Source organism: Ascaphus truei, chromosome 3, assembly GCF_040206685.1.
Source record: "Ascaphus truei isolate aAscTru1 chromosome 3, aAscTru1.hap1, whole genome shotgun sequence".
In the NCBI taxonomy this organism is placed as follows: Eukaryota; Metazoa; Chordata; class Amphibia; order Anura; family Ascaphidae; genus Ascaphus; species Ascaphus truei.
In genome coordinates, this window is record NC_134485.1 from 404,941,938 (window position 1) to 404,958,151 (window position 16,214).

At 41.6% G+C, this 16,214-nt stretch overlaps 1 protein-coding gene across 7 annotated transcripts in view; it reads left to right on the plus strand.

Moving 5' to 3' along the window:
- The window catches only part of DLG2 (discs large MAGUK scaffold protein 2), a 1,892,764-nt gene that overhangs the window by 257,013 nt on the left and 1,619,537 nt on the right, over positions 1 to 16,214 (plus strand). For all 7 annotated transcript variants that reach the window (XR_012800043.1, XR_012800042.1, XM_075592575.1 and 4 more), the window contains one exon: positions 315 to 413. Coding sequence is in view for 5 of the 7 variants with exons in the window: in XM_075592575.1 (XP_075448690.1) it covers positions 315 to 413 (99 nt within the window). In the remaining 2 variants the exon portion in view is untranslated. The remainder of the gene's footprint in view (positions 1 to 314; positions 414 to 16,214) is intronic.

Below are 16,214 nucleotides of genomic sequence, written 5' to 3' on the forward strand. Positions count from 1 at the left end.
CAGCATATACCCAGCATATACCCAGCATGAACCTGGGTCTTTTTGGAGATTGCCCCAGGTTTGTTTTAGAATAATCATCGGCACTACAGTATATAGAAACATACTGTACAAATGTGGACAGCAAATCTAAGTCAGATGAGAATAGTTTTTTTTACTATCATTCAACAATAGTTCCATACACAAATTATTTCTACCGGTAATGTCTTTATAAATTCTGAACAAATATTATAACATTATTTGTAATTACCAAATTACCATCAAATGAACATTAACCTACAGTACAGTTATGTTTGTTTATTAATGTCTTCTTGTAGCTCGATATTCTCAATGGCTCCAATGGATACACTACCAGTACAAGTGAGGAACCAAACACAGATGATCATTCATTTGATACAACTTCTACAAAAAGAAAGGTAATGCTCTTTTAAATTACTTTTTGGATATGGTACTAGAGACTGATGATGTGCTGTACATGTTACACCTTAAGCTCTCCCATTCCCTCAAACTTCCCTTTAAAATAAGAGCCTTAAGTTGTTTTATAGTCCATTGCTGATCGTGAGGTCTCCATCAGATCTTCCAGTACAATGGTGCCAGTCATTTCTATATCCTCCTCCACCCCCACTGTTTCTATGGCAAGTGTACCACGAGTGCTATGAAGAGGAACCTACTCACATACAAATGTACCAGAAACAACTTCCACTTTGGACACTGTGAAAAATATGGATTTATTGATAATTTAAAATAGTTTTAGATATTCTAGTATCACATAAGAATTAACATTAACCCACATATTTATGGAATGAAGATAATTCACAATTTATTTATTGGGTCTTTAGTTAGACACATAGAATAATATATTTTTAAAGTAGTACTTAGACCACAAGCTGTGTATACAATTTTATTAGCTTTATCACAACACAATATTCTATTTCAGTACAACATTTTTTTAAATTTGACCTGTAGTCAGCAAGAACTATACTTTTAACTAAGCTTAAGATATTAAAATGTATATTACATCGTTACATAGTAGATGAGGTTGAAAAAAGACATACGTCCATCAAGTTCAACCTATGCTAAATTTAGACAACAGATACTTTATCCTACAGTATATCTATACTTACGTATTGATCTATAGGAAGGCAAACAAAAAAAAACAGTGTCGTATCATCCAATGATATTTCATAAGGGGAAAATTCCTTCCTGACTCCAAGAATTGACAATCAGATTAATCCCTGGATCAACATCCTTTCCATGTATACTTATTTGGTATATCCCTGTATACCTTTCCTTTCTAAAAAGATGTCCAACCTTTTGTTGACCAAATCTATTGTATCTGCCATCACAGTCTCCATGGGTAATGAATTTCACATTTTAACTGCCCTTACTGTAAAGAACCCTTTCCTCCAACCTAAAGGGATGCCCCAAGTCCTTTGTACTGCACTTGGGATGAATAGTACTTTTGAAAGCTCCTTGTACTGTCCCAGAATATATTTGTATATAGTTATCATTGCCCCTCTTATACACCTCTTTTCTAATGTAAATAAATCTAATTTAGCTAGCCTCTCCTCTTAAATTAGATTATCAGTCCCATTTATTAATCTGGTGGCTCTTCTCTGCACTCTCTCTAGTTCCATAATGTCTTTTCTAAGGAGTGGTGCCCAAAATGTTACTCCATATTCAAGGTGTGGTCTTACTAATGCTTTGTAAAAGGGCATAATTATGTTTATTCCCTTCCATCCATTGCCTGTTTAATGCGAGATAGGATCCTGTTTGCCCTTGCTGCTACTGCATGACTTTGAGCACTATTGCTATGCCTGCTGCCTACAATACTCCTAAATCCTTCTCCATCAAGGATTTCCCCATATTTATCCGCCTTTCATTTGTAAGTCGCCTGTTTATTCTTGCTTCCCAAATGTATAGCCTTACATTTATCTGTATTAAACCTGCCATTTACCTGCTCAAGTTTCCAGGCTCTCCAAGTACTGCTGGAGAGAAATTACATCCTACTCTGATTCTACTACCTTACACAATTTAGTCATCAGCAAAGATGGAGACTTTGCTCTCGATGCCAACCTCAAGGCCATTAATAAACAAGTTAAAAAGCAGGGGTCCCAGTACCGATCCCTGAGGTACTCCACTCATGACTTTAGCCGATCCTGAAAAAGTTCCATTTATGAAAACCCTCTGTTGTCTATCCTTCAACCAGTTTTCAATCCAGGTGCATATATTTTTACTGAGTCCAATTTGCTTTATTTTGTACACAATCTATTGTGTGGAACCGTATCTAAAGCCTTTGCAAAATCTAAGTAGACCACATCCGTACGCAAATGACAGCTTCCTCAGGAGTGGCTGACTACTACCTCATGAGTGGTTTAAATACCCACTGCTCTATCTTTCACACCTATTCTATTGGCTATCAGATTGAGACATACCTGTCTTTAATATCTATTACTATAGCGTCATTAAACTAAATATAACGCAATGTACATATACATAAAAAGTGCATAAAAAATACATAAGAATGATACAATAAAAAAACATATACTTAATATATGATAGATGCATATAATATATATAAAAGAATAAAATATTATCTCCTACAATTGAATAAATACATGCTCAACATTTCTTAAATACACATAATATAATACATAATATAAGAATAAAATATAAAATATAATTAAAATACATCCTACAGATGGGTATGTTGCCCCCAAACAACATAGCCATTTACCTAACGTCCTACACTAATAATACTGTAAATATGTCGATTGATGTTATCCTCATAGCACACGAACATGAAACAGAAGAATAAGAAGAAATGTATTAATATTAATAATAAAATCCTAAATGGAGGAGTATATATAAAAAAATGTAAATGTGGTCAGGTCCCCTCTTTGTCCCCCTTACGTTCGAGGCGGGCTGGCGATCCGGTCGCCGGAGCTCCATGGTTACATAGTTACATAGTAGATGAGGTTGAAAAAAGACTTCCGTCCATCAAGTTCAACCTATGCTATATTTAGACAACAGATACTTTATCCTATATCTATACTTATTGATCCAGAGGAAGGCAAACAAAACAAAAAACCCCATTTAGGGGAAAAATTAATTCCTTCCTGACTCCAAGAATTGGCAATCGGAGTATTCCCTGGATCCACATCCTTCCCATGTATACTTATTTGGTATATCCCTGTATACCTTGTATACCTTTCCCATCTAAAAAGATGTCCAACCTTTTTTTGAACAAATCTATTGTATCTGCCATCACAGTCTCTATGGGTAATGAATTCCACATTTTAACTGCCCTTACTGTAAAGAACCCTTTCCTTTGTTGCTGGTGAAATTTCCTTTCCTCCAACCTTAAGGGATGGCCCGAGTCCTTTGTACTGCCCGTGGGATGAATAGTTCTTTTGAAAGCTCCTTGTATTGTCCCTGAATATATTTGTATATAGTTATCATATCCCCTCTTAGACGCCTCTTTTCTAAAGTAAATAAATCTAATTTAGCTAGCCTCTCCTCATAAGTTAGAATGTCCATCCCCTTTATTAATTTGGTGGCTCTTCTCTGCACTCTCTCTAGTTCCATAATGTCTTTTCTTAGAATTGGTGCCCAAAATTGTACTCCATATTCAAGGTGTGGTCTTACTAATGCTTTGTAAAGGGGCATAATACTGCACCGACACACTTTATTCGAGCAAATACCCAGTATGTACCTGGCAGATACCTGGAATGCGCCACTCCTCACCTCTGACAAGCCCCGTTGCCTTTGCCTTCCCAGCCTGGGTTCATGCCTGGCTGATGGGCGGCTGATCTGTTAAATGATAATGATTAGGATTTAATAGGCTGCAATGCTTCGCGTGTCTACCAGATGGCATAAATTCATGAATTGTAATGCAGTATATATATATATACTGTGCAGTATTGCAGCCAGCGGGAATAAAATGCTTCAATCCCTGCTTGGAAAATAACTCAATGCACTCGGGCAGAAAACAGTCACAAACCTCAATACACCCGGGTATACCCGAATTCGTGGGACTAGCCAAGCTCGAATAAAGTGTGTCGCCAGTGTATGTTTACTTCCCTTCCATCCATTGCCCGTTTGATGCAAGATAAGATCTTGTTTGCCTTTGCAGCTACTGCATGACATTGGGCACTATTGCTAAGCCTGCTGTCTACAAGCAATCCTAAATCCTTCTCCATCAAGGATTCCCCCAATATATCTCCATTTAATTTGTAAGTCGTCTTTTTATTCTTGAATCCCAAATGCATAACCTTACATTTATCTGTATTAAACCTCATTTGCCATTTACCTGCCCACGTTTCCAGTCTCTCCAAGTCCTTCTGAAGAGAAATTACATCCTGCTCTGATTCTATTACCTTACACAATTTAGTATCATCAGCAAAGATGGAGACTTTGCTCTCGATCCCAACCTCAAGGTCATTAATAAACAAGTTAAAAAGCAGGGGTCCCAGTACCGATCCTTGCGGTACTCCCCTCACGACTTTAGCCCAACCTGAAAAAGTTCCATTTATCACAACCCTCTGTTGTCTGTCCTTTAACCAGTTTTCAATCCAGGTGCATATATTATTACTGAGTCCAATTTTCTTTATTTTGTACACCAACCTCTTGTGTGAAACCGTATCAAAAGCCTTTGTAAAATCTAAGTAGACCACATCAGCTGCATTACCCTGGTCTAAATTCCTACTTACCTCCTCAAAGAAACAAATAAGGTTAGTTTGGCAAGATCTATCCTTCATAAATCCATGCTGACTATTACTAATAATTTTGTTTTCCATTAGGTATTCCTGAATATTATCCCGTATTAAACCTTCAAGTAGTTTCCCTACTATTGAAGTCAGGCTTACAGGTCTGTAATTCCCCGGGTGTGATCTAGCTCCCTTTTTAAATATAGGCACCACATCTGCTTTACGCCAATCTTGTGGTACTGAGCCTGTGGAAATGGAGTCCTTGAATATTAAATATATTTAATATTGAATATTAAATATAATGGTTTTGCTATTACTGAGCTTAACTCCTTGAGAACTCTTGGATGTATGCCATCGGGGCCAGGTGCCTTATTTATTTTAATTTTTTCAAGTCGCTTATGAACTTCTTCCTCAGTTAACCAATTGGTCATTAATGTGGAGGTTGTGGCTTCCTCCTGTGGTGCTACTATTGAACTTGATTCTTCCCTGGTAAACAAAGAGGCAAAGAATGTGTTTAATACCTCTGCTTTTTCCTTATCTCCAATAATCTCACACTGAAAGGGTCCTATATTTTCTTTTCTCATTTTTTTGTTATTAAGGTACTTAAAGAACTTTTTAGGGTTGACCTTACTTTCTATTGCAATCCTTTTTTCATTATCCATTTTTGCTAATTTAATTGCCCTTTTGCAATTTTTGTTACATTCCTTATAATTCTGATACGATGTCTCTGTCCCTTCTGACTTAAAGAATCTAAACGCCTTCCTCTTCTTGTCCATTTCCTCACCTACCTGTTTATTTAGCCACATTGGTTTTGACTTATTTCTTTTATACTTATTACCCAAGGGTATACACTGATAAGTGTGCTTTTCAAACAATGTTTTAAAGACTGCCCGTTTATCTTCTACATTTTCCCTGCAAAAACATCATCCCATTGTATTACTACTAGATTAGACCTCAGTTTATTAAAATCTGCCTTTCTAAAGTTTAAAGTCTTTGTTGAACCCAAGTAATTTGTTTTTTGATAATTTATTTCAAATGAGACCATGTTATGATCACTGTTACCAAAATGTTCCAGGACTTGAATATTTATCTACATTGTTTGATATGACCAAATCCAGAACTGCCCCTCTCCTGGTTGGTTCCTCAATAATTTGGGTCATGTAATTATCTTTAAGCACCCCCAAAAACCTGTTTCCTTTTGTTGTAATGCTAATCTCATTGCCCCAGTCTATATCTGGATAATTAAAATCCCCCATTATGCAAACATGACCCAGTTTTGATGCCTTCTCCATTTGCAAATGTATTTTAGCTTCCTCAATCTCACAGATATTTGGTGGTTTATTGCATATTCCCACAAACATTTTCTTTATACTTTTACCTCCACTGCTAATTTCTATCCACAAGGTCTCTACATTTTCATCATTCCTTTCATAGACATCAGCCCTTATAATAGGTTTTAGATCTGGTTTAACATATAGACATACTCCACCTCCCCTTCTATTTGTTCGATCCTTCTATTTGTTCGATCCTTCCGAAAAAGAGAATACCCCTTTAAATTAACTGTCCAGTCATGAGTTTCATCCCACCATGTTTCAGTAATGCCTATGATATCATACTGCTCCCTTGTAGCTATTAATTCAAGCTCCCCCATTTTATCTGTCAGGCTTCTTGCATTAGCAAGCATGCATTTAAGTTTTTTTTCAGCCTGTACTATTATCTTATCTGCTCCTTCCTTTCTGCTCCCACTTGGTTTAGTCTTTAGAAGTTTTCTAGTATTATCTCTATTTAGTATGGGTATCTCACTGCTTGTCAAACTTGCACTTGCCCCCATTCTACCTCCATACCACCTTGTATCCTCATCTATTCCATTTAGTTCATTATCTGTTTCATTCCCCTCCCCCCTCCATCCTAGTTTAAAATCTCCTCCAACCTTTTTAGCATTCTCCCCCCTAGCACAGAAGATCCCTCTTCATTGAGGTGCAATCCGTCCCTAGAATATAGATGGCACCTCTCAGAAAAGGAGTCCCAGTGCTCTAAAAACCCAAACCCCTCCTTCCTACACCACTTTCTTAGCCATGCATTAACCTCCCTGATCTCTGACTGTCTCCCTGCTGTAGCACATGGCACTGGTAGTATTTCAGAAAATACTACCTTGGAGGTCCTTGCCTTAAGCTTTTGGCCTAGATCCCTGTAATCATTTTTTAGGACCCTCCATCCTTCTCTAACTTTGTCATTGGTGCCAACATGTACCAAGACCGCCGGGTCAATCCCAGCCCCCCCCCCAACAATCTGTCTACCCGATCCGCAATGTGCCGAACCCGAGCACCCGGGAGACAACAAACTGTTCGGTTCATGTGGTCCCGGCAACAGATTGCCCTATCTACCTTCCTAATAATGGAGTCCCCTACCACCACAATCTTTCTTTGCATCTGAGCATCCTGAGTCCCCACTGTGCTGGAGGAACTATTCCCATGTTTGCTAGAGGAATTAGTCTCCCCCAGCCTTGCCATTTCTGCCCCAACATTTCCAATATCTTCACTCAACATGGCAAATCTATCGGGATGTGTCCGCTCAGAAACAACCTGCCTCTCCCTATTGCCCCTGCTTCCCCTTCTAACTGTCACCCAGCAACCTACCTGCTCCTCACTAACAGCAACTAAGCTACCTACCTGCTCCTCACTAAAAGTGCCACCATCTGCACCACTAGTCGAAGCAAGGGCCTGCTCAGTGAGCTCTAATTCCCTTTCAAGATTGCCAATGTCCCACAATATTGCAAGTTGCCTCTTCAGATCCGCAATCTCTGATTCTAAAGAGACCACCTGCTCACACTTCTCACAGCGGTATGCTCCTTGGAACAGCTGCTCCAAGTGCACATACATGTGGCAAGATGTGCATTGAGTGGCATTTTCAATCCTGCTCATTCTAGCAACTATGAAGTTTAGAAGTACTAACAGTAAACTGTACTTCAATAAACTATACCTTGTTTAACTGCTTCCTTGTTCAAACTACTTCTGGTTCTAACTGCACACACTTTAACCAGCCAGCAGTTAATTCAACCACACAGATCAATCAGTACACGCAAGCTCAGGATTCGTTAGAAGCCTCTGTTTAAATAGGGACACCCACCAGGTGTGTTAGGTTATCAATTAACTAACCCCACCCACTGCAGGTGTGTTAGGCCAGACAATTAACCAACCACACCCACTCTGCCTCAGGCAGGAGAAAGGGAAAAAAAGTTACAGGCTTCAAATTACAGCACTCTTTAAAAATAGTTTAGCCCACTGCACACTCCCCAAAAACAGCCACCCCTGCTAGTATACCCAGTACTTCCCTTTCTTTCTGGTTCTAACTGCACACACTTTAACCAGCCAGCACTTCAATCAACCACACAGATCAATCAGTACACGCAAGCCGGTAAGTGCGCCGCCGTCTTGCAGATATTCGCGCCTGCGCCGTGTGCAACTTGTGCATGTGCAGTGGCCTAGTAGTGTGGCAGTCATTAGAGGAATGGTCCGCGAGGGAACTACAGTTCCCAGCAGCCACTGGGGCTGCAGGCACATGGGTGCGAACAGCCAATAGGGCTGCCAGGATCCCTTGCACAGAAAGAGATACATTTGGCACGCTGGCACCTCGAGCTCAGTCAGGAGCTGGAAAAAGAAGGGTGAGGTAGTGTCTTAGGTGCTAGTGGCCCTGAGACTAGGCCTAGAGTCCCCTTTCAGGCCCCAGCTAGGCCCGACTGTCATGGGAGACCAGGCATTTACCCCTTTATATCGGGATCATATAAGTTCACCAGTTTAAGTTCTTTTAAATCTAAGACTGTCTCACATTTTAATCTGGTCTGTAACTGTTTCATACGCCCATAATATATATTTTCTTTTACTGTGCACGCAATGTCTTGTATATAATGTATACTCTGTTCATTTATGTAACTGTATTTGTAACCATGTATTATTTTTTTTACTCTGTGCCCAGGACATACTTGAAAACGAGAGGTAACCCCCAATGTATTACTTCCTGGTAAAATATTTTATAAATAAATAAATAATATCACTAAGCAAAACTAAATGATAAAATAAATTGTAATTTAATCCATTGAAACAGACGTACACCCAGTGGATTACAAAATACAAGAGAAAGACACACTAACTGGGCGTCTCGGGGGAGAAACTTGACTTTTCTAGCTTCTACAGTCCATAAAACAAAGTTTAAAGTTGACCTGGACTTAGTTCGAAAATTTCTTGAACTCAAATTGGCATGACGTTCCTGACGCCACCACTGTATCCGCTCCGGAGACAGCGAAATCCCTTGACCGGGAGATAGCACCAAATGTCCTGGTACTCTTTTCGGCTTGAAGTTTCAGCCGTGACAGCTACGTTCTCTTCTCAGAACGTGGCCCTGAAAAGTGGAGCTTAGAAAATGTCCTTCCTTGACATTTCTGAAGCCGACTCGTGTCTATTCTCCAAGAGCATCTTTTGGTGATATCAAATTTGCCACTGCCGTCTTGGCACTCAGACTTTAGAGAATCTCAACACCGGATTGGCTGCAGGGTTTCTTATAGTATTTTGTATTTCATTCACAAAATACTACAGCCAATCCCAGCGTGGGAATTTTACAACCAGCCAATCAGATGCCTGCTAGTCTTCTGAAGCCAGGCAAATGGATCTTCTGAATGAAACAAGGGCATGCGCGAGTTTGCCACCTTAGCCACTTGCGATGCAGAAGCCACCCACTGGCTTAGGTGCCTCCAGGTCTGGGAAGGTGAATACTAGCCGGAACGGGTCACTGGGTGGGTACGGCCGTGCGTGGCCTGTACAGTACTGTGCTGTATAGTTATTCTCTAAGTTGCATGTTTAGTAAATAATCTTTTACCATACTTGTGTGCGTATTTACTATTGTCTTGGGAGGTACTATCCTACTGTATTGGGATCCCTCTCAGGTGGCCACGCTGTCACCAGATAGAATCAGGTACATCCAGGCTCTCTGCAGTGGAAGATCAAGCCTCCTGTGAGCCAATCAGGTAATGTACTGTACCACACATAGGGCCTCATGCAGTAAGCGGCGGAAAGGCACTTCTCGCCCTTTTCACGCCAAAAATGCATACCCCTATTCAGTAAGGGGCGAAAACTTGGCGAAAAGCAAAAAAACCGCCAATGTGCTTGGCGGTTTTTTTTCCGCCATCAGCGAGGCGAAAAGGCACTTTGCGCCGCAACTAGACATTTTTTCAACCACGCTCAATTCTAGTAGTGGCGAGTAGCTTTGTGCCACTCTAGAATGGGGTATTTCACGGCAATCCGGCATGCCACAAAAAGTAGGCAAGTTGATGGTGAGAGGCTGCGGATGGTCGGCGGAACGGCACTTAGAAAAAACTCAGGCCTTTTTCCTGTCTGTGATTGATGCCGGGGGTCTCCGGAGCTGATACCATTAATACCAGCACTGGAGACCCGCGGCATACATCTGAGGCAGGAAAAATGCATTTAAAGCCCACTTCATTATGAAGGTAATGAAGGGGTTAACCAGCCTGTAACAGGGGACTTATCCCTGTTCAGGTAATGTGCCTCTAATCCAGCAGTGTGGTGGTTAACTGCTGGTAGTCAATTAACAAACACCACCTGCCTGATTAGATTGCTTACAAAAGCCTGTCTTTTGAGACAGGAAGAGAGACTCCTTAGCTCACGTGGGAGCTAAACTTTGGAGACAGAGCAGAGGTTCTTGAGTCTCCCAGGAGAGAATGACCAAGAGAACACAGATCTCTGGAGCTGACAACTAAGACTTCTAAATAAAGCCTCGTTATAATTTCACCTTATAAAAATCTCCATTGTGTACCTCTGTGAGCGTCCGCCTACATATGGTGTCAGAAGTGGGATGAGAAGTCGTCTTTGAAGTTAAAAAGGACCGGAGATTTTTTCTGTGAATTTTTTTTATGCTTTTTGCCTACAAACAGTCTGAGCAACTTAAAAAAAAAAAAAAAAAAAAACTCATGCAGCATAGACCAGAGTTAAAGTGATACACACCACTGCACTGAAACCTACAAAACCACAGATGGACTCTTTTCCCCAATCCCAAGAGGAGAGAGACTGCTGAAGCAGCTAAACCTTATTTGCCTATCACAAAGTGTAATATGGTCATTGAAATAGGGGTTTTGCCTTCCAGCCATAGTCAGGGTTCAAGAAGTTAGTCTGCCCTTAAAAAGGTATAGGTGTTTGTTGTTTTCAAAAGTTTCGCTGAAGCAGTAAATACAGATGGTGACCCACGAGCGGTACTGATTTTACAAAATAAAGGTTGCCACACCGCATAGGACTACCAGCTGTGAATGGAGTATATGCAGAAAAGTGTGAAAATTGATGTAAGACTGTGGTGAAGCAGGGGAATTTTTAGCAAACAAATGCCATAATACACAAAGATGAGACTGAAAATTACTGAACTCAAGCAGAAAACCAAATTCTGTTGCTGAAGCGGAGGGATGCATCTAGCAAGTAAATGGTGTAAAGCAAATAGACGTTTTTACCTAGCAACTACACATCTTGTATACCTGATAAGAGAAAATGCATGCACAGTACTACTGATATTGTAAAACTTACCCAAGAAAGAAAAGTCTACAGAGATGCCTGTGAGAGCTACGACCTCTACAAGCAAAATATGCCCACCTGTAGGACTACCACAATTGGGGGTTCTAGCAAATACAGTGGCAACAGCTGCAATTGCGCCTCCTGAGGTCAGGAAGAAAATTACACCTGATAGCCTAAAAATGGAGGACAAGATGCAGCGTTCCCATAATGAACCCTACCCCACGGAAGAGTGGCCCTTCCAGTCCAATAAAGAGGAAGACATCTCTTATGGGGAACCCGAACCGAGTCACATCCACAAAACACCCCAAGAATGGTGGGGGTGCCTGAACTCGGCACGAACAGAAAAGACCGCCCTCTATGATGACGAATATGGTCGACAAGAGAAAGAGCGGGAGCAGCAGATCACCCAATATTTCTGTCAGCTAAAGCAACTGCAAGCCTTGCGTATATAATGAAGCTGCTAAAGTATCAAATAAAGAAGGAGACCCCAGTATTCCGGATGGGACGGAGTCATCCAAAACAAAAAAGCGGAACAAGAAAAAGAAAAGCGGTTCTTCACTTACCGTGGAAGGAACAGACATGTCCGCAGATCCTGTGGAGGGAAAGGGGGACCGAGTTGCCCTGCAGCCTAGAGAAAATGGAGAATTCGTCCCGCGGTTAACCGAATATTCAGAGGGCCCAAGGCAGAAGTCGTGTATCCCAAAGAAGTGTCTGTCCGGTGCCAACAGTGAGGAACCCTCAACCAACCATCCCAGGGAAGTGGAGCCGGAACAGTGAGTGACGATCCCTTGACCAGCCCTGAAGATGCCCTGAAAAATGCCAGGCATGACTGTGATATGCTCCGTGAACAATTGAAACAAAAGGAAGATGTTTACACAGAGCTACAGAAAAATAACGTGAGGCTACAAAAAGATGTGCTCACAATTTACTCTTTAGCCAGGACAGAATTGGACGATCTCAAGACTGAGCTAGATACTGCAAATACTACTATTTCTGCCATGGATGAAAAGCAGAGCCAATCTGATAAAATGGTGGCTACGCTAAAGCGGAAGTATGAGGAGGCACTGAAGCAGATGACAGTCTTCCAGCAAGAGGTTTACACTCTTCGCATAGAGCTGAATGCTTCACAACAGCAGGTCAACAGTGTCCGGATAGAGGTGGACGTATTTCAGAAAGAGGTTCAGACACTCCGCAGAGCACTGGATGCCTCACATCATGAGACCAAATGCTGCCACACAGACCTGGAAGTTTCCAGAAAGGAACTACACAGTCTAACTGAGGAGCTGGACATTGCTAAAGAAACTATTGTCAATCTTGATACAGGTCTCAAAGTCTCTCAGAAGGAGCTTCAGACCCTCAACCTAGAGAAGGAAGTCTCACGCCAGGAGATTGTCATTCTCAAAGCAGATGTGTGTAAATGGAAGGAGGACTGCAAAGAGGCCCTAAATAATACAGAGACTGAAAAAGGAGAAAATTCAAGATTACAAAGAGAAAACTTAAAACTGAAAGAAGAACATTTTCAGTTGACAGACGAAGTCAAGGAAATGTTTGAAGTATGTAGGCCTTCAGAGTGGTGGGTGAGGGTGGGTTAACCCCTTAATGACTGTAGCGGTTAATAACCGCTATGGTGATTAAGGGGTTAGGGGACATTACATTGGCTGTTTTCATTCTTGTTTATGTTTTGCATATGTATTTATTTTATTTATTTTTCTTTATGTATTTTAAATACACAGGGGGTGTATGTTGTTTATTGCAATGTTTATTGGGGGCAATTGTCCCCAATAAACATGCTATTATGCCTAAAGCCCTTCATTGCCATAGCGGCTATCCGCTATGGTAATGAAGCAGCATTAATGTATTTTAATAATATTGTGCGGGAGCAGGGGGTCCCCTGAGCTGAACTGCATTGATTTGTGGCTCAGGGCCCCCCTGCTTCCCGAGTTACAGCCCCGGTTTGGGGCATCGGTGACAGTGTCGCCGCCATATTTATAGCGGGCACGTCGCGTATGGTACGCTATAAAGATGGCGGTGACAATGCCACCCGATGACACATACCGGGGTCTGTAACTCGGGAAGCAGGGTGTCCCTGGTCCACAAAGCAATGCGGTTCAGCTCAGAGGACACCCTGCTCACTGTACACTATTATTAAAAATACATTAATGCTGCTTCGTTACCATAGCACATAGCCGCAAAGGTAAGGAATGATTGTTTATTGATATGTGTGTTTTACTCATACTGTAGATGTGCAGAGGGTCTCCGGAGCTGAACCGCTTTGGTTTTAGGTCCGGGGACCCCCTGCTTCCAGAGATACAGGCCCCTTTATGGGGTGCCGGTATCCCTCTGCTTTGTTTACATTCCGCGGTCACGTGATCGGGACATTTAAATGTAGAGGGATACCGGCACCTCATAAAGGGGCCTGTATCTCGGGAAGCAGTGGCTCCCCGGACCTGTAACCAATGCGGTTCAGCTCCGGAGACCCCCTGCACATGTACACTATGAATAAAATTGTATTTAAAATAATTTTTAATGTGCCGATGTTTGCGCAGAGAGAGCGGCGGATCTCTCTCTACTGCAGACACATATCGGCAGGGGACGGCTTCTCGGCAGCTTCTCGCCAGGCAGCCTGTCTTGCCACAGATTACTCGCCATTATTTCAAATGGTGGTGGCGCATTCATTCACCAGGGATTCGGACCGTCCTGCATACAGCGAGTGTAACACGCCAAAAACATGGCGAATTCAAACCCTGCCGAATGCAATTTTCCGCTGCTTAGTGCATAGACCCCATAGTTTCCCTAGACATGGGGGAAAGGGGGCTATATATATGTAACCCTTCCTTGCCCGGCTCAAAAAGGAGTGACATCGAGGTGTCATATAAAGTGCTGGTGCTCTGTCTCACATACCTTCTCTTATGGTGTTGGCATCCGTGCTGGCTGGTATTGTAAGCGGTTGGTGGAATAAAGGTTTCCATAAACTTTATTTAATCAAACAGGGTTTCTTTAATTCTACATCTGTGATTTCATGCACTCTTCTTCCGTGGGTGCTCCAGCAGCATCCAAGGGAGGCACATAGCTAGTCACCTTACACACATAATTGGCAATCCCTTGCAAGTGATCTGAGGCTTTCCAGCCACCTGCCAGGTCTCTGTGTATGGTGTGCCCCACTCATCAAGGATCCCATCTTCCTATCATTACTGTGCATATCCCTGCTAGACACTATATTGGCTGGCCAGTGTGCTGTTTGAGCTTGTTTATTAGCAAACTCCAGATATGGCAATCTAGTTCCCTGATCAAGGCATCCCCTGGCATGCGTACCACTTCTTAAGGAAGGTAGGATGCTCCCATCCCTTCCTATTAGTGGCTCTTCTCACTACATAGAGTTACACATTAAAGCTGCAGTTCAAGCAATACCTACATGCAGTGTTCGACAAACCTATACATTTGCACGCCCCGGGCGAGTGGATTTAACATCGTGGCGAGCTCCTATTGGCCCAAGCAGCACACATGTGGTACTAAGTGGCGAGTAGATTTTTTTGTTCGGCGAGTAGATTTTTTGGTGATTTGTCGACCACTGCCTACATGTGTCTGTTTTTTTTTATTTAATAAATCCGTTCTGTACTATGAGAAAAAACTGGTAGCATTTAATTTTTTTAATGTATTGTAATGTAGCAAGCATTTTTGTTTCTATAGAAACCATTTACAAAGCCATATCCCCTTCCTGTTCTGAGACAGGCTTTGGCTCTTGAGCCCTGCCCTCTCTCTAGCAGTGCACCAATTGTATCTAAAGTAGTTCCTGCCTGGTCACATGATCTTCCCCACAGAACTTTGTATCCTTGGTACAACTCTAACAGTGAATGAAATAACCCCCGATTCGGTGATCGATTACAGGAAAATGGATCAATTGACAACTTAGCTAATCACTTGTCAGTTTGCAGATTGTATTGATGCAACATATTGAATGGATTTTTTTTTAAAAGGCAGCTTGAACTGCAACTTTAAAGACAGTCACTACATACTATACATGAGGCTCCTCTCCTCCTATCCTCCAGAAATATGATGAGGGTGGAGCTCATCCCCCTGCTTATTTATGGTCTTTCTACCTACCCCTGTAACTGGGCAGAATAAGGGCGGGATTAGTTTATACTGGGTTACCCTAGATCTGGTGACCCTTCCAGCATATTCTGAATGCAGGGAGTGGCCAAGCACCTGCCTAATAACTTTGCAACATTGGCATCCTGCCTAACTTGCAACATTTAACTAGGGGCCTTACTAGTATTAACCCCATTAACCCTTTAGATTAGTTAGGATCCCATGTGGGGTGCTCCATATATACTGTAATCGAGATACACTTATTGTCCACCCCTCCAGCAATAATTTCTGGTGGTTAATTAAACAAAGTACCCTATACAATAATGACTGGTTGCCAAGTGGAAACTCAGTGATGAGTACAATGGCATGCTGTAAGGGAATTAATATATGCGGTTTGTGTGTTGAAATTGGGAACATTTATTAGTTGCTGTTGGTAACCAAAAAAAAATTCAGATTTTTTTAAATGAAGTGGATGGCATATGGATATGTAATATAATCTTTAAGATGTTTTAAACAGCTTAGAGTTTCTCATAAATATACAATTGGTATGGCAATGTGAGATTTAGTTTGTTGCTATAGCAGCAAGTGAACATCTCAATGATCAGAGGGGCGATTATGAATGAGGTGTTACTACATATAAAAGGCTGTTTATCTTTTTGCAAACTTTGCAGATTCAGCTATGAGTGCCTGTAAGCTGCATTCCTTTTCTGGGACTGGTGGTTAGTTACTTGTCCAGAAATGGAATAGTATGAATAAAAAACAATAATCAACTATTTTGGGCCATGGTAAGTTTAAACACCTTACATCTGCCCCTCCTTACATCTCAGCCCAAAATTCTCGTTATGCACCATCCAGA